The sequence below is a fragment of the Mirounga angustirostris genome, unplaced genomic scaffold (assembly GCF_029215605.1).
Source record: "Mirounga angustirostris isolate CCGP_5_RB_7025 unplaced genomic scaffold, mMirAng1.0.hap1 SCAF_15, whole genome shotgun sequence".
In the NCBI taxonomy this organism is placed as follows: domain Eukaryota; kingdom Metazoa; phylum Chordata; class Mammalia; order Carnivora; family Phocidae; genus Mirounga; species Mirounga angustirostris.
The window spans coordinates 57,795,897-57,820,108 of NW_026991723.1; the positions used below are offsets into that span (position 1 = coordinate 57,795,897).

The window sequence follows — 24,212 nt, forward strand, 5'->3', positions numbered from 1 at the left end:
ATGCAAATGTCCGCAGGTGTTGACAGTTCCTCACACTCCTTTCTACAGTTTACAAAACACTGTCAACCACTTCATCTATCAGAGGCCCCAAAGAACTAAGTGCCTTGTTAAAGCTACACTGCTATAAGCTCAAGTGCCAGAACTAGAACCGCGCCTCTCACTTACAAGTCTGTTCCTTGGTTTTTCCTAAAGGATCTACAGAGCTCCAACTGTCACACACTTTGTGTGACACGTAAAAGCGAAACAATCACTCCAACACACATTTCTCACGTTATCAACCAGCATCTCTACACATTTTGTAGGAAAATACCAATACCACTTGTCTTCTAATCTGTTCCTATAGCTTGATGCAGAGGCACCAACCAAATGTCTTTCCCCCAAAAGATCTTGTCTTTGGCCCACAGTGAAGTTAGGCTGCCAACCCACAGGGATGAGCCATATGGATAACAGAATAACAATGTTCAAAGTGGAAACAAGACTGAAGGCTAGCCATCAGGACACCTAAATGGTGGGAAAACCAGAAGACGATGAAAGACAGAATGTGGTAGAGAAAGTATCATGGAAAATGAGGGCATCAACTCAAATTTCCAACGTGCAAAAATCTCTATTTCATAGCACATGAATTCCAAATGCCCCAGTTTCATCAGCCAGTATAATTATCTTGTGTCCTTGTAGATTATCTATCTTTGTAATCCGTACCAGCGACTGGTGTTAGTACTAGGAAGACCAATAAAAATTGGGGGATTATCATCTCTGAACCATATTCCTCTCTGGGTAAGGCATCACAGTACTGATCCCAAAAGCACTAAGTGATTATGTTGGTACCTGTTGAACAAAAAGGATATTCTATAGCTGGATATGGACAAAACTATGCAAGCAATCATCTGAAAAAAGGTGAGCAGGGGAGGATGTATAGAAAAAAAACACATCCAATACTAGAATTTTATATTAGAAAAAAAACTATTTTTTTTTATAATACAAATTATATAAAGGTGGACATAACTGTAAGTGATCCTCAACCAGAGCATGAATGTTTAGGACTTTTTAGATGCCTGTAAATAACATCCACCTCAGACAGAGATTCTCTTTCTGCAACCTTTAAGATTTTTGGAAGGCACCCCAATTCAGCCCTTGGTCAGGAAAAGAGAGCTCTGCAGCCTAACCTTACCATCCACATCAAACACAACTAGAGCTCCATCAGGCAGGCTGTACCCCCTCCCCTGCAGTCCTATTCAGTGATAATACAGACATGGGGCAAGGTGGCAGTTCATACCACTGTTAATCAGAAGGGGAAGAGGGTGCATTCTTATTTTAATTTTTCACATTTGAAGAGTGCCTTGACAGTAAGGGGTAGCCCAAGGCCCTTCCCAGGAAAAGAAGCAGGCAAAGGGGCCAGGACTCAGGCTCCATTTTGACCCAACGTTTATTGTCCTTTTACAACATGTCATTTTTGGTTTAGAAACTGCTTGTGATTAGTTTTCCAACATTAACTCAAAAGCATGTAAAATAAAATCAACCTACTCTCTATATAAACACCCAGCAACTGTGGCCCCTCGTCCTCCTGCCCAGGTTGGGTAGAGGGAAGGGAAGGCTTGGGTAGCACTGAGTGAAGTGCAGATGCTTTACTGTGGGGAGTGGCGGTGGTGCCTTGGTTCACACCCACACAGGTCTCCTGCACTGCCCCAAACTACAACAGAAATGGCGTAGGCCCAAGGCCCAATTCCCTGTTGGTAATTCACTCTCCGCCTCCCAAATGAAAATCGCTTTTATTTTATCTCTTTTGTTTTGTATTTTTTTGCAACAGAAACCCCCTGTCCAGAGTCTGACTGTAGCTGAACTGTTCAGACTGAGGAATGGAGCAGGCCATGGGCACACCCCTGGTCCCTCCTAGGCGAGCGCCCCCACCCTCAGGGAACAAGGTCCAGCCAGGCCAGCTCGCTGCTTGCTGGCCACCACCACTTAGCCATACAGGTCATCATCATTGTCTTCCGTGTACACGCTGCCACCTGTGCCACCTCCACTGCCCTGACTGGGGCCAGCTCCACCTTGGTTTCCTGAAGGGAATCTGTATGCACAAAAGCAGAGCCAAAAAAGGGAGTTAGGATAGGGCCTGTGTAGGATTTTCACAACTAACCCGCCAGCTTCCTTAGGACTCCCATAACCTTGGATGTACAGTTACCCAAAACCACTTAAGTACTGCCCACTGTAACGCAATTACCTGAAGCTGCCAAAGCCCCGACTCTGCTGAAGGGTCTGAGCAAACATCTCATACTTCCGGATGTCATTGTCACTGACAGAACGGCGGGCAAAGCGCATGGCTTCCTCAAAGTGATCTCGGCGGATCTCAGGCACTGGATCATCTTCTTCTACCTCCTATAGGGTTGGTAAACACAGACCACCAGGGCTAAAGTTCAGCCTGAATTCTTTCCCTGGCCTTCCTGGTCACCCCCCTCCCTTACTGTCTCCTGTCTCTCTAATCCAACCTGAATAGTTGCAAGGCCAATCTTCCTAAAACTGAGTCAGTGCCCTACTTAAAAACTGTTAATGCATTCTGGAAAAAGCCAAACAGTACGGACAAAATCACATTAGTGGCTGCCAAGGGCTTAGGGTGGAAAGAAGCGGCTGACTAAAGTGGCATGAGGGAACTTTCTGGGACGACAGCAATTTATCTAAACTGTGATAATAGTTATAGAACTTAAATACATTTGTCAAGATGCATGGAGACAGTATACATTGAAAGGGTAAAATTAACTATATGTGAATTATATCTCAATAAAGCTAAATTTTAAAAATAAAGTTTCTTAAAAAAAACAAAAAACAAAAACGAAACCACCTAAATTTTAAAAAGATAAGGTACATGACTTTCAGCGCTTACCACATCTGGATTACACCTTACCTAGTGGCCTCACTTCCAGTAACATATGCCCTCTTAAATCTACCCAGGTTTTCCCCAATTCCTGCAATCCTATTTCTTAAGCCAGTTATTTAGGCTGCTTATTACCTTAGCCTTTATAGTCTCCCTTCATAACCCAGCTCAAACTCTATCTCTTCCACTAAGAAGCCACTCCGATTGCTGTGACTTAAGAGATTACTCCATAGGATTAAACGTATCAATAGTTTCTAAGCTTTTACGGGAGGGAAAAGGGATGTCTCAGAACTCCTACAAAAGATAAAGACAGCCTTTCATTCATTTATTTAGTCATTCATGAAATCTCTAACATGGTGCCAAGATACACTAGGAAACATGCAAGATAATACAGATTCCCTGTCTTTAGAAAGCTTACATACACACCCCAAATCCTGCATTTAATTTCAGTAGGTCCATGGACAACCAAGGAAGGACAGGCCCATGGATCCTAGGTTCTAAACCCCGCTCTATTTGTTTATGTGCACAATCATATTTTGATTTCCCTCACAGAGCCTACTTCAGGCTGAGCATATAGACTACCTATCTCTTCTCAGCCTTTATAATTCCAGACTGAAGGGATTAATACTCAGTATTCTTTCTCTTTGATGCCCACCTAAAAGGGCATCTATCAGATAGCTTTCCAAAACCTTATACTCTTAACTCTAGAGCATGATAGAGCTTACCTCTAGAGCATGTGGCTCCCCACAACTGGCACATATGAGGAAAAGATGTAGACTCACCATGGCAGACGGGTTGGTCTGCCTCTCTCGTTCTCGCCTAATTTCACTCTCGATGGATTCACGGATGGCCAGCTTGCAAGCACGCTGGCAAATCTCTGTGAGGTCAGCTCCAGAGAAGCCATTAGTCATCTTAGCCAGGAACTCCAAATCCACATCCTAAAAGAAGCAATAGAGCTACCTTAGCATTTAGCCTCCCCTCCCCTATAATACACTGATCTCTGAGCCACCCAAGAACTCCTAACTCCAGTTTGCCATCTTTCGCCACTGCTTTACTCCTGATTCTGGACTGTATTAATACCTTCAAGTCTTCGTTCTCCCTTTACAACCCTATCCCCGGAAATCCCCAATGGAATCTTTTCTAGGAACCGAATGCTACACTAGGCTGAGCACTCATAGAAGTCCGTATCACCAATGCCCTTGCACCTGCCTTGGCAACTGGGGACTTGCGCAGGTTGGCCTTGAGGATGGCAACACGGGACTTTTCATCAGGAAGTGGAATATAGATGAGCTGATCGAGGCGGCCAGGTCTCAGGATAGCAGGATCAATGATGTCAGGCCGATTGGTAGCGCCGATAATAAACACATTCTTTTTTGTAGACATGCCATCCATTTCTGTCAGGATCTGGTTGATGACTCGGTCTGCAGCCCCACCACCATCTCCAATGTTACCACCACGCGCCTTGGCAATTGAATCCAGCTCATCAAAGAACAGTACACAGGGGGCAGCTTGGCGGGCCTATGGGAGGGACACATGGACTCAAGCATTAACACAATTGGGTCTCTCAGACCTGAGAAGGAAAGGAAATTAAAGTGACCTTCACTGCTCCAGCTGAGCTGCCAGAACAAGATGGTTTCAATTCTCCCAAGAAACAGCTACCTTGCTGCCAAACAAGTGAACAGATAGCTCAGCTGCTTGTAGCTCACCTTGTCAAAGATTTCCCTGACATTGGCTTCAGACTCTCCAAACCACATGGTGAGCAGCTCAGGACCCTTGATGGAGATGAAGTTGGCCTGGCACTCATTAGCAATGGCTTTGGCCAACAAGGTTTTCCCACAGCCAGGAGGTCCATAGAAGAGTACTCCCTTGGAGGGTGTCATGCCAAATTTGAGGAATTTGTCTGGGTGCTCCACAGGATACTAGAAAGAAAAGGAAAGAGGGTTTGGCATACCCCCCAGTTCGAAACAAACCTAACCAAACAGCAGCATCCCTCGCAACCACGCCATGGTGTAAAATCAGGTTCTCTAGGAGCTGGGTCCTTAGTGCCTCCGAACTGAGAATAGCAGGTTCATGAATTATGCTCTCACAATTCTTGCACTCAATTGCCAACACCCCAAGCCACGTACAATGTACTAAGCTGTGACTCATTCTGGACCAAATTACCCTACCTGGACGAGCTCCTGAAGCTCACGTTTGACATCTTCCAGGCCCCCAATGTCCTCCCAGGTCACCTGTGGTACCTCCACCACAGTTTCCCGCAGTGCTGATGGATTGCTCTGGCTCAGGGCCCACTAAAAAGAAAAACTGGGGATGAGATTTGCCAAAGGAAAGGTCAAAACGCATGTGTGTGTACCTGAGATGGGGGTGCAGTCCTTACCCGGAAGTCATCCATAGTAACTGCCAGAGAGTTCATGACTTCAGCATCAATAGTCTCATCCTCTAAGTCAATGAGGTCCATCTTCTTGCGGATAGCTTGAAGAGCAGCTTCTGAGCACAGGGCTGCTAAGTCAGCACCCACATGCCCATGAGTCTCATTGGCGACCTACACAGAAAAGATCTACTTACTACCCTGTCTCCAAGACCTAACTGCCTTAAGAGGCTCAGAGACTACAAAATCCTGGCCCCTTCCGTGACTCCTATCTCTGGGTCCTCCCATTCTCCTGAACACATACTAGCAGTTCTTTCAATGGCTGGGTTTTAAATAGTCAAGCCTAGACGTGGAGCCTGGAAATAAAGCTGACCCCAAAGTTCTGGTTTACTCTAATGTGGTATCAACAGAGAAACATGCCAACTCCAGTTTCCTGGATTCAATCTCAGATCACTTCCTTTTCCCTGCCCAAGAATCAAAATGTCTCTTTATATCTTAAACTTGTGTCCCTAGCCAGTTCACTTTAACTGCCTAGAAAAAGATATCCTAACTCAGGGCCAGCCCTCATCATCACTCCACCTGTTCCAGGTCCACATCGTCTGCCAGCTTCATGTTCTTGGTATGGATCTGAAGAATTTCCAAGCGTCCTGTAGCATCAGGGATTCCAATATCTACCTCCCTGTCAAAGCGACCTGCGGGACAGTGTGTGAACACAAACAGGGCTCATTTCTGGTCCAGAGGGAAGAAAGGACAGGTCTCAGGTGACCAACTATCCCTGTCTATCCAGGACTGTCCCGGTGTTAGCACTGAAAGTTCCGTGTCCTGGGAAACCCCTCAGGCTCAGGCAGACCAGGATGGTTGGTCACCCTAGACAGGACATGGAATAAAGGAACAGACCCCTAGGCCCTATCACTGCAAGGAGTTTCAAGAAATCCTCAGATTAGGTGACTTAAATGAAGGACAGGCATGGGATCAAAGAGATTAAGCTCAGTAAAGCTATAGTCTCCCTACGAGCAAGAGTAAGTTTGAAAGAAATTTGGGGTCCTTACCAAATCGCCGAAGGGCTGGGTCAATGCTATTGGGTCTGTTTGTTGCTGCCATGACAATCACATGTGCTCTCTGCTTTAGGCCATCCATGAGGGTCAACAACTGTGATACAATACGCCGTTCCACCTCCCCGTGGGTCTGTCAGAACAGGATGTCTGGTCAGAAGTGAAGTGAGGACCTTTCAACCCCCACTATCCCCTCGGGTAAGTTCCTACTTTCTCTCTTTTGGGAGCGATGGCATCTAGCTCATCAATGAAGATGATAGCAGGAGCATTCTTCTCAGCCTCCTCAAAGGCTTTACGAAGGTTGCTCTCAGACTCACCAGCCAACTTGCTCATGATCTCAGGACCTGAAAGGATACAGAATAGAAACAATGACGACTGTTGATGATACGAACGATATCCTTCCTCAATTCCAAAAGAAATCAGATCTCTTATCTGGCCAGCCCATAGACAGGTGCTGTGTGAAAATGTGGTAACCTCTGCCTACTTTCTCACAGACTCTATCCCAGGATAGCCACCAAACTAGGCTGGAGAGAAGCCAAGGAACTCACAACACGTATTTCACAGTCAAGCTCTAAATGTCAAGATGACAGCACATGCTCTGGGACCTCTGGCCAGAGCAGGAGAAGCAGCACACCAGATGGACCTCTACCATTCCCCAGGAGCCAGCTGATCTCAGCCGGTCTACCCCCCAAACCCTCTCAAATAAATTATCAGACAAAATTTGAGTTCTCATTCTAACTTGCTCCCCCTCAATGTCTTCAGCCTTTCCACAATCTTTCTCAAGGGGAGATAGATCAGGGGGCACCAGAGCACAATACCTTCCCCTTGTTGCTTTTCTGTCCATAATGTACCCCAGCAGAATAAAGATGAAATATACACGAGGGCATGTGTGCAAATAAACATGTCCATGAGTTCTCTAGTTCACGAGACTGGATAGTGCTCAGCTCAGAGTAAGGTCCAGCCAAACACAAGGTGAACCAAGTCTCCTACCATTGATCAAGAAGAAGAAGGCTCCAGTCTCATTTGCCACAGCTCGGGCAATTAGGGTCTTCCCAGTCCCAGGAGGTCCATAGAGCAGGATTCCCCGAGGAGGCTGAGGACCGGTACAGAGAATAGGATTAGGTTCAGAGTCCTACCTTCCCCCAACCCCATCCATTCTAAAATGGTTTGACGGTGGCTCTATCTAGAGAGGATGAAAATCAGAGCTCGACCCTGACATCAGTAAGAATAAGCTCTCAGCATTAACTGCTAGGAAATCAGTTTACCTCAGACCATACTCACTCCTCTTATTAGCAGAGAAAATACGGTCATAAAACTGACATTTATGATTATACATTGCAAAGAAGACTAAGAGCACAGAAACCACCCTAAGAAACTCTAATGTGGCTAAGTCTGAAGATCCTGGGACTACAAAAAAGCAAGAGGCCACTAGGCCAAGGGCTTGACTTTGGACAGACAAGGGCCAGGACTAGCTTAGCCATCTAAGAAAGAGTACTGCCAGAGGCTCACTCATTCCTGTAATCACAACCCTCTAGGATTTACTATGATATCGGAATGCTTTTCCTACCACCAACCACAACTTTTCCTCTTTGAAGCTGTCTTTTCTGTGGCCTCATCCATAGGCTGCACATGGGAAATGCCCACATGGAAGATAAAATTATTTGTATGGTACATACTAGAGAAAGGAGTAATTTCATCTTCACTGTGACCCATGATATGCAAACGGTTAGGAATTACATTGCAAATCTGCAATTCTCAAATGTTTTGGATTCAGGACCCTTCACATCGCAAATTTCCTGAAACTTCTATTAGGTGGTACTATTATAGACAAGTTGACAAACTATGATGAGATTTGTTTTTATAGGGTCCATCAGATAAGAATGTTTTTTACACTTTTAAAGAACTGTAGTAATAAAAAAAAAAAAGATATGCAACGAAGAACGGACTGAATCTTCATTAATCACCAGCTGAGGTTATGTCCCACAGGACCCAGGAGGCTCACCTTGACACCAATTGCCTTAAAGAGGGCAGGATGTCTGAGGGGTAGCTCTACCATCTCCTTTATTTGAGCCAGCTGTTTCCTGCAGCCACCAATATCATCATAGCCTACTTCATTCAAGGATTCTTCCTCATCCTGAATATAGAGGAGACCAAACAAACAAACAAAAAAAATGGAGGAATATTAATATCAGCAAAAGTTGAGTTTCTCCAAACCCTTCTACAATCTGATGTAGAGAAATCTGTTCTATGATTTCCTCTAAGGGGATCCTGACTCAAAGAACTCTAAAAATCCCACAGCAAAGATTTCTAGCATAGCCTTTCCCTTTCACACTGTCCTTAGTATTATTACTGGGAAGGGCTCCCCTAAGACCTAAAGCTGGAAAGTCCGGGAAATGGGCAGAAGTCTGGATGCGTTCATCAACGTCACTTCTACAAAAATTATGGTTCAATCTAGATTTTTTTTTTTTTTAAAGATTTTAATGAGAGAGAGAGAGAGAGAGCACAAGCAGGGGGAGCGGCAGGCAGAGGAGAAGCAGGCTCCCTGCTGAGCAAGGAGCCCGATATGGGACTCAATCCCAGAACCCTGAGATCATGACCTGAGCTGAAGGCAGAAGCTTAACTGACTGAGCCACCCAGGCCTCCCAACAATCTAGATTTTAAAAATCACTGGTATCACATAGGTCTGAAAATAAATAGCTGATTTTCCCACCTCTGGAAAGGAGCTTAGTTCCAAAGAGCACCCAGTTTTATTTTATTTTTATTTTTTAGAGAGGAAAGGGAAGGGCAGAGGGAGAGAGAAAATCTCAAGCAGGCTCCACACCTAGCATGGAGCCTGAAGCAGGGCTCCATCTCACAACCCTGAGATCATAACCTGAGTCGAAATCAAGAGTCAGACACTTAAACAACTAAGCCACCCAGGCATCCCAAAGAGCACCCACCCCATTTTAGTAGTTATCACGTAACTGTCCCACTTTGTAATCGTGAAATTGGGTACTGGAATGAAGGAGAGAACTCACCTCTCGTTTGATAGGCTCCCCTTCACAGTGGATCACTGTGTCTGGAGCAACAATGCAGTAAGGGCTGGGATCTGTCTCCACTACTTTGAACTCTACAGCACGCATTCCACCCCGGACAAGGAAAATATCTCCTATGAGAGCAATTAGCACAAGTGCCATCAGAGAGGTCAAATACCAGAGCAAGTGAGAATCCCTCATCAGTACCTGGAGTCTAAAATGCCAAATTCACTAGATATTGCTCTTTTTCCCTTCCCACCTCCACTTTATTAAGCATCAGGCAAGAGGAGAAAGCTAAACTGTGAAGAGTCCCTCTGCCACTCAAGAGGACACTGAACAAAACCTTATGGGCTTCTAGCACATCAGGTTTTGGCCTCTGGCCTGAAGCCCATAAGGTTTTTGACTTCTGGGCTATAGGTAACCAAGCTTTCACAACCACCACCAATGGTCAGGCTGTGCTAAATATTAAATACACTTTGGACTGTGACACAGTCAAGTGCCCAAGTCCTCCTTCTGGGACAAAAGAGAAGAAAGCTTACTCTACTGAAGCAGGGAATGGGAGTAGGGAAAGGGGTGGGGGAGGGAGTGGGAGGGAGAAAGAGGGAAGGAGAGTACACATGAGCATGTATACAGAATCTATGTGTAAGCACACATATATGAGAATGAGATAAAGACATTCCAAGGCTTACTCCCAGCTAGCCCTACAAACCACCATCCTTAAGCTCAGTCCCTAAAATTATCTCTCACCTTTCCGGATGGGTCGATAAGCTTCCAGGAAGTATGGCTTAAGGTATACCTCGAAGAGATTGCCAGTGATGCCTTCCACCGTGTCATCAATGGGTAGCACATGGATACGTTTGCCGTACTTCACATCAGGGCACGGCTGGATGCTGAGGATGACAAGCAGACTCCACATTACCAACCACACTGCAGCCCCAAGCACTGGGCATCCGAAAGGGCCTGGAACAGAGAGCTGATGCGAGTGAAAGAGAAAAGGCAGGGATGGTTTTAGGTGAAGAGAGGCAGGAGGGTAGTGTGGGAGTGACGACAAAGGAGCAGCCAAGCAGAACTAAGACAAGACATACTCAAGTGGGGTAGTAGCAGGAGCCATTAGAAGAAGCTACTGGGGCTACTCACTCCTCATCAGTGAGCCAAAAGGAAGACCCACACATATAAAGCCCCCACAATAAAGAAACAGAAGAAAGGGTCTTCAGTGAGAGATATCCAAAGATGACCCATTCTGTATCAGTAATCCAGTATTACAAAGGGAGGCCTTAGTCAGACAAATGACAGGATCAAAGAAATAGAACTGATAAAAATCATCTCAGCCAGGTGATCAGAGGACCTTGACAAAGTGACTTAGCACCTCCAGGAAGGCTACATGAAACCTAGAATCCATGAAAAATAATCAGAAGTCTGAAATGTTCCTGGCCAGGTGACAGGTGGTTGAATAGCAGTGGCTAGTGATGACTCCAAGACGGGGAAACCTCTTGCCTCAAGTTATGTCCAAAATCGCTCAGATTGAAGCTATTCAGGGATCTGACTCAAACTATGCCTCTCTCCTACATTAACTTGGATCCTTAAAAAAAAACCTACTTGGAGTCCACCTTCTGTGCCCACACTTCCACCTCATTCTGGCCCCGACAAAAGCCATTATTTCAACATAACAGTGAGATCATTTCATAGACAAACACTCTCAAATGGCATCCTAAACCAGTGTCTAGCATGTGATAAATTATACCTCTGGCATGCATAAATAAATAAATAAATAAATAAATAAATAAATAAATAAATAAAGGAATCATGAAAATCACAGAAATCCAACTTGTCCCAAGGGTCATGCAGAAGTAAATTCTGAAGTCCCAGGGAGGCAGAATCAAAACCTAAAGACAGCCCTGCTGTATTAAGTCTTTCCATGGCTAGGGGGCTTCTGCTATTTGTAGCTGCCAAGGACTTCACTGGGGTCCCGTCTATAATTCAGGCTGTCTCTGGCCTCCCATCCCTCAGGGGCCAAGAACCCCACACACACCTGATGACATCCCCTAGGTGTACGCGGAGGTTGTTCCGAACAACTCTATTCATTCGAATCTTCTCATCAGAACATGTGTCATCAGAAAGCACAATGCACACGGCTTCCCGCCTCTTCTTTCCTTTCAGCAAGACTGTGTCACCTCGGAACAACTGCAGCTCATCCATCTTGGGCTGAGAAAAGAAGGTTAAGGCCTTTGGGTCACTGGGCCGGGGTAAGCAGCAGCCCTGGAGGCTAGAATACCCAGTAAACCCCACTCTATCTGTGGTCACTGCAAAAAAAAAAAAAAATGAGGAAAGAAACCTGGGAAAAACCCTCAGGTTAAGTGCAACAAGGAAAGATTGGACCTTGGACCCAACTTACCTGGGACAAAGACACCACACTGTTGTCCTCATTGATGGCTTCATCGACAATTAATCGATTGGGACGGTTCTTCTGTTTAAGAATGGCTGTTGATAAGTCATCACCTTTTGAACTAGAAAGAGAAAATGAAGTTAGTCCCAATACATACTCCAGTCCCAGGGGCCCCACCAGTCTCTTAAAACTCACACTTAGGAAAGAAATAGTGGATAAATGAAGCTGTCCCTACACCAGAGAGGTGAAATAAAGGACATTCAGCCAAAGTCATATAGAGTAACATTTAGCACATACAGTTCCCATTCCAGCAGCTCTTGGTATTCTGAGCACTGGTATCCTAGCTGTAAAGGCCCCAAGTGATCTCGCCCCCGAGTCAGGAAACTATGGCCTGAGAAGACTAAATAGAAGTAAAGGCTGAGTAACAATTAGAGAAATGACAATAGTCTTAGTATGAGATAGCGATTAGGAGAAGGGGCTCTGCAGTTAGACCTGCTGGATCTGAATCCCAACCCTGCCACTGCTTAATTGTGATCTTGGGCAAGTTACTTAACCTCTCTGGATGTTGATGTCCTCATCTGTAAAGAGGCGAATACAGTAGTACCTGTCTTAGAGGATTATTGTCTTAAGTGAGATAATGAATGCAAAATGTTCAACACAATGCCTGGCACATGGTATTAATGGTCACAATGTTTAGCACTGCAGAACAAAGCATAAGCTATTTCTTTGCTAACCTTCTTGGAGAATGAAGTGAGCAAGACAACTTCCTGTAGGGCTCAGCGAGGCCCAAAGTCCCACCAAGCAAGCCTGGGGACAATGAAGCAAAATCATTAGCGCTACCATCCTTACTGGCTAGACCAGCTGAATGCCAGAGCATTCTATATACCACAGAAATGCCAAGCATAATATCTGGGGAAAACAAAACAACTCAACTAACAGATCTGAAACCTTCAAAAAGACGCTCAAGCTCAAAAACAGCTTTACAAATCTCTGCAAAGACATATAATTTCACAATGGTGGTTCAAAAAGTCAAAACCAAGAAATGATGAGATGTGGAGCAAATCCAAATCCCTCACCCAAACCAAGGCTGCCTGAGTAAGCTCGGTTTAAACCCTCTAAGTAGTTTCAATCATTTCCTAGATCATTCACCTTACACCAACTTCTTAGCTCATCTTCAACCTTCAGTAACTAGACTCAGTGGGCTCTCCCTTTGAAAAGCTACCTTCTCTTACTAAGGCTCAGGAAAACCTGAACATTAACCAAAACAGGGAGACCAGACAATGGAGGAAATGAAAAAATAAAAAGGAATCTTTTCCATTAATTATTCCTTCACTTAACAAATTAGCAAGTATACATTACAGGCCAGGCACCATCCTATGATCTGGAAATACATCAGTCAACAAAACAAAACAGTATTCCTGTTGGATATATCTTCACAACTTACAAGAAAAAAAGATGCCTATACTCCAGAATACCAGCTAGGGAGTTGTGGGGTTTCTCCATCTTTTGGTTCTGATATACCCAACAGAACTACAAATCCCATTCATCTAACAAAATTGTAAGCTTTCCGCTGATCCTCTCACACAGGCTGCATATTTAATCATCACCTTAAAACTCATTTCCAAGAGTGGAGTTTCCTCAGCTTAAACCTGCCTCCTCAACCTAAAAGTGTAGCACTCTAGGCCCAATGATGCATAGCAGGCAGACTCTTCCAGTGCTTATCAACACCCTGGAGAACAAGCATGGTCAATATGGCAGCTGAAGGAAATTTAAACCCATCAATTCTACCCTCTCTCTCACACATCAAAATACCCTCCAAGGACTGCCCACCTTCCTGTTTAATCTATGGGACTGGGGCTAGAGAAAAATAAAATGCCAGATGCCCCTAGTCATCATAGTTTGTATTTGTATTTTAACCCCAAAGCTGCATTCTAGGAAAACTTATCTGCCTACCATTCCTGACCCTGGCAATGGAGATGAGTAGTATGCCCTTCCCTTAAGGTAAAGACCTTTACTTCCATATCTATCTACTAAGATCAAAGGAAGTAACCTCTAAAAGAGAGCTTCAGCCTGATCGTGGGCCAACAGCAGTCCTGGAGGCTCTTTGGGGACATCCCCCATTGTCTTCTGCATGAGTCAGGCCCTTTCCAGAACTCCAGCGGGCCACAGGGGACTTGGAGGGAGTTCAGGTAAGAGTCATCAAGATGACCTAGAGGTTAGAAACCATCTATGATGCCAGGTTCCAAGAATTTTGAATTTTTATTTTTAGTCTTGAAAATAAATGACTGACTGAATAACCTAAGAGAGTATTAATAAGTAATGGTCCTTTTAAACAGACATCCAACTAATACTTCGCCTCGGTTTAGAGACTTAAAAAAAAAAAGGGAACACACCTCAAAAAACTAAATTCTCTTTAAGTCAGGAAAGTGATTTGCATAGAAGAGTTTCCACATGATGGCTTTTTTTTTTTCCCCCAGTATCTAAAGCTCTTGATTCTAAATATAATGGGCAGATGGGCAGAGGTGGTCAGCTTTTATCTGATGCTTTCCTGAGGGATGGAGGGCCCAAGACTTCTCAAGACAGCAATTTGGGGAAAGGAGCGTGTGTGTTCAAAGAGTTAGGGCAACTCTAACCTTCTCACCAAAAAGGCTGAAATCGAGGAAGTCCCGCAAATTACCAACTGAGATTCGAACTTTAGCAAAAGCCCAAAACAGTACAGAAAAGTTCCTACCTCCCGCCCCCATTTCATAACATTTAAGAAAAACTGACTAAAGCTTTCTCATACCAACCTAAAGTACGAAGAAGGCCAGAAACGAAACGCAGGGCCCTCCCTCTCCCTAAAAGCTCCTCACTACTCAGGTCGTGAGGATGTCAACCAAGGGCCAGGCCGACCCAGCTCCAAAAAGCCGTCGTGAGCTTCCCTGAACTCGCGGAGTCTTCCCCGCTCCGGCCTCCGCCGGTCTCCCGGCTCCTAAGACCTTCACATGGCCCAAAGTCCACGCCCACCGGGCCCAGTTAGGGTGTCGGGCCCGCTGGGCCTGCTCCCTCCGGGGACCAAAGGCCTTTGGCGGGTAGTAAACCTGATCCCAGGTGGGCGCCCTAAGGCTCTGGGGCTCCGCGCCGGCAATGCGGTCCCGCACACCTCACAAGAACAGGACAGCGGTTCCCAGGGAGCCAATCAGGCCGGCCGGGCCTGCATGACACAGCACGATCTGGCCCAGGCCCCGACCCAGGCCCAACGCAAGCCCGGCCTAGGGGGCGCGCGGCTGCGCAGCCAGACCCAGACCGGACCGCGGCCCCTCATCGTCCCCCTTCTTCTCCCTTCCCTCTCTCCCTCCTTCCCTGTCTCCACCTCTTAGACGCGCCCACGGCCAGGCCCGACCGGGCCTACCCAGCGCGGCGAGTCCCCAGGTGCGCGCACCCGCAGCGGGCGGGCGGGCGCGCGCACACACTCACTCAGCTCCAGAGGCCATGGCGCGCGCCTCTCCCGGCCGGCGGCTGTGGCGGCCCGAGGGTAACGGCTACGAGGGGTGGCAGGCGACTGACTGGGCCGGGGCTCGGCTCTCCCGGGCAGGGGGCAAGCAGCAGCGACAAACCCGCAGGCGGCCTCCTTCTCGCTTCCTCCTAGCGGAACCGAGGCGGTGGGCGGGCGGTATACACTAGCTCCTGATCCGGGAGGGGGCAGCAGCAGCGACGACTCAAACGACGGCTGCAGACGCTGCGCTGAGACTGAACCGAGAAGAGCCGAATCATCGGAAGGAGAGGTGCTCTCACCTCAGCCAATCAGCGCCTGCCCTGGGGACTCCCGCCCGCCTCTCCGCGCCTCTCCCCAGCAACCCGCGGACCAGAGCCAATCAGGAAATTCGCTTGTGGCCTGGCTCCCGCCTCAGGGATGCAACACGCCTAGTAACGCCACGTCAATTGGCCGCAACGCTACGCTTCCTCGACGGATTGGGATTCGCGACCAATCAACGAAAAGGATGGCGCCAGATCGACTGGCGAAAGAAGAGCCTTTAATCCCTTGGAGGCGGACTCTCCCACTTGGCTCCAGTTCATTGGCTCTTGATCTTACCCTGCTGAGGAAGCTGGCACAATGGATTGAACCCATGTATTAGTCTAGTCCTGCTGCAGTGATAACCTGCATACCCATTTTCTTCCCAAACCTAAGGCTCCACCCTAACCCCTCTCTTGGCTCCTTCAAAACGCTGGCTTCAGCCATCCCTACTCCGAATCCTTTGACTAGCACCCCAGCTATTAATCCATTCCACCCTATTGTTGTGGCACCCTCTGGTAACCCTAATCCCATAGGCTTTACATTTCCTCACGGCTTGGAGGTACATGCTTCCTCTTACCACTGGGTATTTATATTAATGGTTAGAGGAGGGAGGGCACTCAACTCCAAAAACGGGTCAAAAGGCAACCACAGAACACAGTAGATTCAACAGAACCCAAAGCAGCAAGAAAATTGCATGCTGAGACTTGAAGTCCTTGGGCCCCAAATGCCAGCTAGCCCTGACTAAATTCAATAAACAGCTCTGGTATCATGCTGATTAAATTAATTTCTAGAATTTGGGATTGGGGTAGGGAGTCACTCAGAGACTCAGAGGTCTGCTTGTCCCTCCCCTCTAAGAATCAAAAACCTGCCCTTGTCCTGAGAGGCCTGCCCAGACCACCTTCCAGACCCAGCTCCACTCATTCTGTGACCTTGCACAGGATCCTGGGCTTTGAGACTCTGGCTTTTAGGCAACAGAAAGAACCAAAGCCACTGCAAGGATTCCTGTGGCCCTTTCTTCTACCCAGAACTCAATCTCATAAGGCAGATGATGTTGGGAGAGGGCATCTTAGATAATCAGCACTCAACTGAATCAGACAGCTGTGAGCCTTCCCAGTCAAGTATATGTAGTAGGCAAACGAGATAAATATGAGATTTTACTAAACACGATTAAAAGGAAAACAGGAAAAAAGGTGTCATAAGCAAAGTTAATGCCTTTATGGTGGCAAGGGAGCTTTCTCTGGAACCAGAATGGCAGTAACTAGGCCAAATTTTGCAGGACTACTACCAACTTCTCCAATGCCAGACTTATATAGGAATGATTAGTTTCACCCACATCCCCCAAGAATGGTAAAGCAGAAAACCCTCCCCACAGAGAAATGGGCCACTGGAGCCCCAGCTCAGGCTCTTTAAAATGTGGCAGCTACAGATCACAAGGCTCCGGCAGAGATGTCTGAAACTCCTCAAGAAGAGTTTCACGGTCAGGGAAACGAATCCAGCCCAAATAGGTTTCTAGGTACAGGGGGAGAGACCTGGAGAGCAAAAAGAGTGATGTCTAAGGGTGAAGGATAGGTGGAAGGTTGGGCAGCCATTCCCTCCCTTTCATTCATCACCCCCCCCAACAGACTCAAGGACTCCAGGATGCCCTCAGCCCCAAGCCCACAGGCCTTAGCCTTACCATGCAGCATTCTCCTGTGGCAACTTAGTTTGGGCCTCTAGCCTCCACCAGAGAGCAGTGGCCTCATCCCTCCGATCCATCCTCCTCAGAGTCTGAAGCAGGTGAAAGGAAGCATCTTGATTACCTGTAGCCCCACCCCAGAGTAGAAACGCTTAGAACTTGACAGAGCCTTAAGCATTTTATAAAAGGAGAAACTGAGGCCTAGAGCAGGAAAGTTATCTTTTCTACAGTCACACATGGAACCAGGAGGTTCCATTCCCAACCATTCCTATCCCTGGGTACTGCCTGCCCAAGACAAAGGGCTCAGCTGACTCTGCTTCTCCCCAACATACTCCCAGCACAGTTACGGCCTTTGTCTCTGAGGACATTGGGAAGACTGAGGAACTCCGGAGAGCCTTCACACACACTTGCAAATGTCTTCAAACCTGGGTATATCCCTAGGTATATACGTACAACCCCATTCATCCCTTTCTATCTGGGAACATCACTCTTCCACTGATCCCCAAGGGCCCCCCATGAGCCTCTCTGTCCTTGTGCATCTGAGCATAGCTAATGTCATGCAAATATACATACCTGGGCACATTTGCACACTGAGGAGGAAGTCCTGTAGGGCTTTGGTATCTTGGCCACTGGCCACCCACTGCAGTCCACGACTAATCAGGGCAGCTGCCCGAAGCTGTTGTAGTGTCATATCTGATACACACCCCTTCTCACCATTGGAAGCAGGCCCTGGGGACCGCCCCAAAGTCAAAAAGTGTGTCTCTGCTACACAGGCACCTAGTATGACAGAACCCCAAGTACTCCTCTTTCTCTTCTTATGTCTGGAGTCCCCCTTTTTTTTTTTTTTTTTAAGTCTCTTGGTAGGCTAGGACGCATGGAAAGGCAACACATTCACCACCCCCACTTCCAGAAGGGAAGAGGAAAATTGAGAGTCTAGATCACCTTGTTCTTTGTCCTTAGGAGTGGCCCGGAAGAGCAGCTCAAGGCACCTGAAATGGGACACAGAATAGGGGTAAGAAGTCAAACTCAGAAACTCTGGGGTGAGTCGGTAAGAATGGAGTTTACCAACTCAGGTCCCAATCAGCAAATTATCCCTCCATACTTCCCCTAGGATCCTGGTTGGCTTCCTGGGCTCACCGGCTAAATTCACTAATTGCCTCTTTTTGGGCCCCCAGCTGCACCCAGGCTTGACCCTGAAGCAGGTAGGTGGCAGAGACCCAGGATGGGCAGTGTGGTGACTCCTTGGTTCCTTTTCTGGCATCTTCCCACAGCTGGGGCATCTTGGGAAGCAAAGATGACGTGCGGCTGAGCAGCTCCTCACATACAGTCAAGGCATCCTGGGCTCGGCCTGCCTGGATCAGTGCTGCCGCTGCCTCTAAGAAGACCTCAGGCATAGAAGGCCCTGCGGGGGAAGGGGGTGGGGAGAACTGGGGTGGGAGGAGGATGCAGTGTCTTAAAGAGACATTAGCCACCATGCCCAACCTCTTCACCAGGCTCTGGTACCACACAGAGACCACCCATTGCTTGCTACCCTGGACCCTTTGCTCTGGGAACCTTCCTGGTCTGGCCTTCCAACTTGGGCAGACAGAATAGCCGAAGAAAGAGAAAATAGCAGTCCTGCTCTACTCCAGAGGAGACTACAACCCTCCCACCCCATTACAGAGAATCTTGAAGACATACCCACCTTTGGCTCCAAGCCATCCAGCACCAGAGCCAGCAGGTCCAAGTAATGCTCTGCAGCATCCTCTGCCCTGAGAAATCATAGCCCACGAGCTTCACCTTAGGCCTTTAGCAGGGTCCTCCAAGGGCTCTTAGCTAACAAAGGGATGCTCAAGGGCCCTGGGGAGTGGGGAGAGTGGGGTCTTGGGGCTCCAATCCTAGCTCAGTATGGATCTACCCTCCTTACAGAATGGATTTGGGAGGAGATTTCAGAGTTTTAAAGATCCAAGAGCTTAGTGTCTGGGTAAAGAGTCTTAAGTTCAGGTCCAGTGACAAGGCAGGAGGTAGAGGAGTGGAAACCTATGTCCTACCACTGACTCGTCCATACAGTTGACTTGCAAGAACAGAAGCAGAGTCATACCCCAGGGAAGGCATCAGAAATGGGAAGAGGAGCTCAGATGAGCAAGGCAGTGGAACCTCACCTTCCCACGTGTAAGCATCGGCTTGCTAGCAAGTACTTGGCCTGGCTCTGTGTGCCACAATGAAGGGGTGAGGCTAGGTGAAGTCTGCGGAGTAATAACTCTACCTCGATGAGAAGCTGGGGGGCTTCAGAACTGTGAGTGACATTCAAGGCCTAAAAGGGACAAAAAGAAAAAAGTATATCTATAATCTTTGGAAGCCCTATTTCCTTCTATTTACAATTTGATTAGTCTCCCTAACACAAGCACTTCAGCAATCCCTGTATCTTTAGTTCCTTACCTCAACCAACAGCTCCAGACTCTCCAGCTCTGCTGCTGTGTTCCCCAGTTGCCGATACAGCCTGGAGGCCTCCAGAAGCGGGGGACCCCAGGTTGATCCCTCCTTCAGGGCTGCAACCAAGTACAGCAGAGCTCTTTGTGGATTGCCCTAGAGGATTGAGAGGACACAAGCCTCAGCTACCCTCACAAAGCAGAAAGCTGTCTATAACACCCATGATTTCCCCAACCCACGCTAGGACTGTCTTTACCATTTTACGGAGACAGGTCCCCAGAGCCGTGTACACCTGGACCAACACAGGCCGTGGGCACAGACCTGAGGCTGCTTCTTGCAGGCTGCTCAGTGCCCTGGGCAGACTTCCTGTGATCAGCTCCCGGAGGCCTGAGGTCAATCAGGGTTTAAACTTAAAGAAGCCCATAGGGCAAGGGGATGATAGGGAACAAGAGTACAAAGAAGCTCCACTGAGCTGAATGGGACATGACAGGGAAGGTATGAGCCAAAGGACCCCTTAAGACAGGGAGTGGTGAGGGAGGGATGAGTAAGATTGCTAGCTGACCTTGGCGATAGGCAGAAGCAGTAAGAAGGACATCCCTTAAGCCCCGGGCATCCTGCAGGGTCAATGGAGCATCTGACTCCTCAGCTGGGGGGCTCCAAGTTTTCAGAAGCCGCAGCAGATTCTCAGAGGCCTCACTCTGAGGAAAGAAGGGTGATCAGAGGCTCTAAGCCTAGAACTACCTCTTCTCCTATCTCTATACTGGCTGGACCTTGAAATCAAGGGTCCTCCTGATTCCTGTTCCCTCAATTCTAAGGTATAGATAGCTATGGGGCGAGGATAAAGGGAGGAAGAAAAACTTGGGAGCACTGATGATCTATTCTAGCGCACCTCCTCATTCAGTATAAGCCCAGAACACACAGGGCAAGGACCATGTGTGGGTTACTGATGAGAAGAGTGAGGCTGGGAGATGACTTCAGCAAGGTCAATAAAAGCCCTAACCCTATCTAAGATCATTAAGCTATTTTTTTTTTTAAGATTTTCTTTATTTATTTGACAGAGAGAGACACACTGAGAGAGGGAACACAAGCAGGGGGAGTGGGAGAGGGAGAAGCAGCCTTCCCGAGGAGCAGGGAGCCCGATGCGGGGCTCGATCCCAGGACCCTGGGATCATGTCCCAAGCCTGAGGCAGACACTTAACGACTGAGCCACCCAGGCACCCCCATTAAGCTATTTTAAAAAACACTCAAGGGGCGCCTGGGTTGGTTAAGTGTCAGATTCTTGATTTGGGCTCAGATTATGATCTCAGGGTCGTGAGGTTGAGCCCCACATCCGGCTCTGTGCTTGAGTCTGCTTGAGATTCTCTCCCTCTCCCTATGCCTCCCCCCCATGCACGCACTCCCTCTCTCAAATAAATAAATCTTAAAAAAACAAAAACAACCACTCAAGAGAATCACCCCAATGAGGGACCAACCAGAGCAAGGTCACCAAGAGTCCCGGAGAAACCCACGTCTTCTGACCACCAACCCAGCAGCCTTTCCAGCACAAAATGATGCTACTGCAGCTGAGACAGGTGAGAGATTGGAAGAGACCCTTAGGTCCAGGTTACTTCCCAAATTACCTGGTTGCCATTCAAGGTCTGCAGCAGGAAGGTCAAGTCCCCAAGACAGTCAGTGCTTAGCCAGAGGGCAGCCTGCAGGCCAGCCAGGTGATGAAGGGCAGGCAGCAGCTCCAGCAGAAGGGAGGAATAATGGAGAACAGAGTCCCACAGCCCCCTGAGCCCACATTCCAGTCTAGGCCCCAGCTGCTCCTGGGTCTCCAGCACTGTAGAGAACACACATACAGCTAAGGTTGGGACCTCATCTCTGGTTTTCTTTTTCTGCAGGAGCCCAAAGGTCATAAAAGTACTCCTGGTCTAAGGAGCACCTGGAGGATAAGAGAATGGCAACTCTGTCCATGGAGGTGACAAATTTTATTGCTCCTCTTGTCCCCTTTGCAAGGGCTTAAACCCAGACAGTCTGGCAGGGAAATGGAAAGCAATCTCTGGCCCTCACCTCTCTCCAAGCCCTGTTGGATATCCTGTGCCTGGTCCTCAGTGAAACCCTGGGCCAGGCTCGCCCTCAGGGTAATGAAATTGCAGGTAACAGTCAATTCCAAGGGGAGAACAGGAACAGCCGCAGGGAGCCCTGGAGCAACACAAGCTGATCTCACAGACCACTTCCCCCAGAAAGATTCCCCAAATAAGATCCAAACCCAAAGATCACCTCACCCCAACCAAAATGGCCGTTTGCACACAGTTTGGAAAGGGCAGAAAATTCTCCAGATTGGACCATCTCTGAAACCACTTCTTCAAATATGGGGGGGGGGGGGGGGGGCCGCGGGCGCGTGGCAGGGGGAGGGCGGGGCATAGAGATTCACCTGCACCAAAGAGAATTCCACTCCAGTTCTGTCTGTGACTTAAATAGGATCCCCTGCCCCCTAGTAATTTTCTCAGTCCCAGAAATGCAGAAGAGGAGCTGGTCTCTGGCTGTGGAGGAAGGTAACTGAGCATCCTGAGGAGGATCCTGCTTACCCCGCAGACTATGGAGGAGTCCCCTGAACCCTTCCAGTGCATCTTGAGCCAACTGCTGTCGCCTCAGAGACAGACCCGAGTCCTGAGCCACCTAACAAACGTGGGATGAGGTATCACTGAGGATCAGTCCTTATTTCTCCCCTTGCAACAGTGGCAAGGGATGTCATTCTCCAGTCATTTCTGGCTCCTGATGGGGTAAGTCAAACTCAATCCCTCCCCATCAGCTGCGGTAAATCCACCGGAAACCCTCTTTCTGGTATTTTGGGCCTGCAAAGCGAGGGTCCCAGCAACCGTGTTACCTTGGCCTGTCGAACTAGCTCGTCATTCTTTTCCCTCCACAGGTTTAGGCAGCTGGCGTGTGGCACTGAGGAGCCTAGAGGGGTCTGGTGCGACATGGTGGCCGAGGCTGGGCCCGGACACCTGGAGGGGGTCGCTGAAGGGTAAGCCCGGCCCCGCCGCGGTCCCCACCCGAGCGGGTAGGGGTCCCTGCGCTTCCGCACCCCCCCGCAGCTCCTTTGCTCCTCTCGGGGTCCCAGGAAGGGCGACTCGCCCTTTACAGGAGAAATGGACTCTCTCCTAGACAATTTGGCGGCTCCCACCCCCGCCTCTTCCATCTCGCCTCTGGTTGGCCCGGCCGGCAAAACTCTCGGCTGCAGTTGGTCGTCTTCAAGAGTTAGTCCCCGCGGGAAACTTGAGGAAGAAACGAGTCCGGTCCCGATCGGAGAGGGAGGCTACGGCGGGCCAGAGGACGGGGGGTGTGTCTGAGTGGGGAGGTAGTACTTCTCACGGTTCGGCTTGCTAGTCCCTCGCGCAGGCCAAAACCTTGAGAAATCGATCTCCGTACCAGAAACCGTGTCCCAGCCTTTCCCTCGCAGCCACACTTCCAGGTCTGTCTAGCTTTGCCCCTCCGCAGAGGGCAGGCCAGCGCAGTGCATGCTGGGAATCGTAGTACGGCCCAGAGTCGCCACAAAAAACCCAGCCCTGGCACAAATTACCTCCAAAAGGAACTGAGACCAGACCAAGGCCCTTGGTAATCCAACCATCCTTTCTTTGTTCACCACGGAGCACCAACACGCTACCACATTTGCTCAGCCCCATGCAGTCTGCTGGCGGAATCGCCCAGGGCTTGGGCAGGCTTCACTGCTAAAGGTACCTGCCCCTTTCAACAAATGGACGCAGGAAATTTGGATATCCGTATGCAAAAACAAAACAAAACTGTGACCCTTACCACAGATAAAATCAACTGAATATGCACAAGCTGAACTTCATTAACATTAAAAACTCTTTTGCTACAAAGGCAAGATCAAGAAAATTAAGTCAAAAATGGAGAAATTATTTTCAGATTATTATATACCTCCTAGCAGACCAGTATCCACAATATGTAACTCTCAACGCTCAATAATGAAAAAAATTAAACTATTTTAAGACAAACAGAAAAATATGAATAGGCATTTTACGGAAAAAAGATACATGAATGGCTAAGCACACATAAAAAAATCATTAACCAGGCGCCTGGGTGGCTCAGTTGGTTAAGCGACTGCCTTCGGCTCAGGTCATGATCCTGGAGTCCCGGGATCGAGTCCCGCATCGGGCTCCCTGCTCGGCAGGGAGTCTGCTTCTCCCTCTGACCCTCCTCCCTCTCATGCTCTCTGTCTCTCATTCTCTCTCAAATAAATAAATAAAATCTTAAAAAAAAAAAATCATTAACCATCAGGGAAATGCAAATTAAAACCATGAGATAAGGGTGCCTGGGTGGCTCAGTCGTTAAGCGTCTGCCTTCAGCTCAGTTCATGATCCCAGGGGCCTAGGGCTCAGGTCATGATCCCAGGGTTCTGGGATCAAGCCCACATCAGGTTTCCTGCTCCGCAGAAAGCCTGCTTCTCCCTCTCTCGCTGTCTCTCGCTGTCTGTCAAATAATCTTTAAAAAAACAAAAACAGGGGCGCCTGGGTGGCTCAGTCGTTAAGCGTCTGCCTTCGGCTCAGGTCATGATCCCAGTGTCCGGGGATCGAGCCCCACATCGGGCTCCCTGCTCGGCGGGAAGCCTGCTTCTCCCTCTCCCACTCCCCCTGCTTGTGTTCCCTCTCTCGCTATGTCTCTGT

The 24,212-nt window shown here is 48.2% G+C and overlaps 2 protein-coding genes across 2 annotated transcripts; both read right to left on the minus strand.

Moving 5' to 3' along the window:
- Positions 1–1,405: 1,405 nt before the first annotated feature.
- Positions 1,406–15,280, minus strand: VCP (valosin containing protein). The gene is made up of 17 exons (XM_045882605.3): positions 15,140–15,280; positions 11,693–11,804; positions 11,330–11,502; positions 10,048–10,190; positions 9,304–9,434; positions 8,289–8,420; positions 7,277–7,379; positions 6,497–6,630; positions 6,284–6,419; positions 5,814–5,926; positions 5,244–5,408; positions 5,035–5,157; positions 4,573–4,785; positions 4,076–4,384; positions 3,649–3,804; positions 2,219–2,373; positions 1,406–2,065 (listed from the first exon to the last, which is right to left on the minus strand). The coding sequence occupies exons 1-17, from the start codon at positions 15,154–15,156 to the stop codon at positions 1,960–1,962; spliced, it is 2,421 nt and encodes an 806-aa protein (XP_045738561.1). The 5' UTR covers positions 15,157–15,280; the 3' UTR covers positions 1,406–1,959.
- Positions 11,444–24,205, minus strand: FANCG (FA complementation group G). The gene is made up of 17 exons (XM_045882610.3): positions 22,412–24,205; positions 22,113–22,203; positions 21,595–21,726; positions 21,162–21,364; positions 20,105–20,240; positions 19,799–19,929; positions 19,552–19,698; positions 19,275–19,426; positions 18,818–18,884; positions 18,271–18,560; positions 18,076–18,122; positions 17,707–17,862; positions 17,134–17,257; positions 15,140–16,987; positions 13,734–13,892; positions 11,693–11,804; positions 11,444–11,600 (listed from the first exon to the last, which is right to left on the minus strand). Exons 1-14 carry the CDS (start codon positions 22,724–22,726, stop codon positions 16,879–16,881), a joined length of 2,100 nt encoding a protein of 699 aa, XP_045738566.1. The 5' UTR covers positions 22,727–24,205; the 3' UTR covers positions 11,444–11,600; positions 11,693–11,804; positions 13,734–13,892; positions 15,140–16,878.
- Between the last annotated feature and the right edge of the window lie 7 nt (positions 24,206–24,212).

Bases quoted from the DNA above. Each gene is read 5' to 3' on its own strand.
- VCP (XM_045882605.3), bottom strand. The intron at 5,409-5,813 runs GTGGAGTGATGA...TTTTCTGTGTAG, and splicing joins ACGATGTGGACCTGGAACAG to GTCGCCAATGAGACTCATGG. The intron at 3,805-4,075 runs GCAGGTGCAAGG...TGCTTCTTTTAG, and splicing joins GCAAGTCCCCAGTTGCCAAG to GATGTGGATTTGGAGTTCCT.
- FANCG (XM_045882610.3), bottom strand. From the start codon at position 22,726: ATGGAAGAGGCGGGGGTGGGAGCCGCCAAATTGTCTAGGAGAGAGTCC. The intron at 18,885-19,274 runs GTGAGGTTCCAC...ATGATTTCTCAG, and splicing joins CGATGCTTACACGTGGGAAG to GGCAGAGGATGCTGCAGAGC. The intron at 16,988-17,133 runs GTAAGGCTAAGG...TTTGCTCTCCAG, and splicing joins CCACAGGAGAATGCTGCATG to GTCTCTCCCCCTGTACCTAG.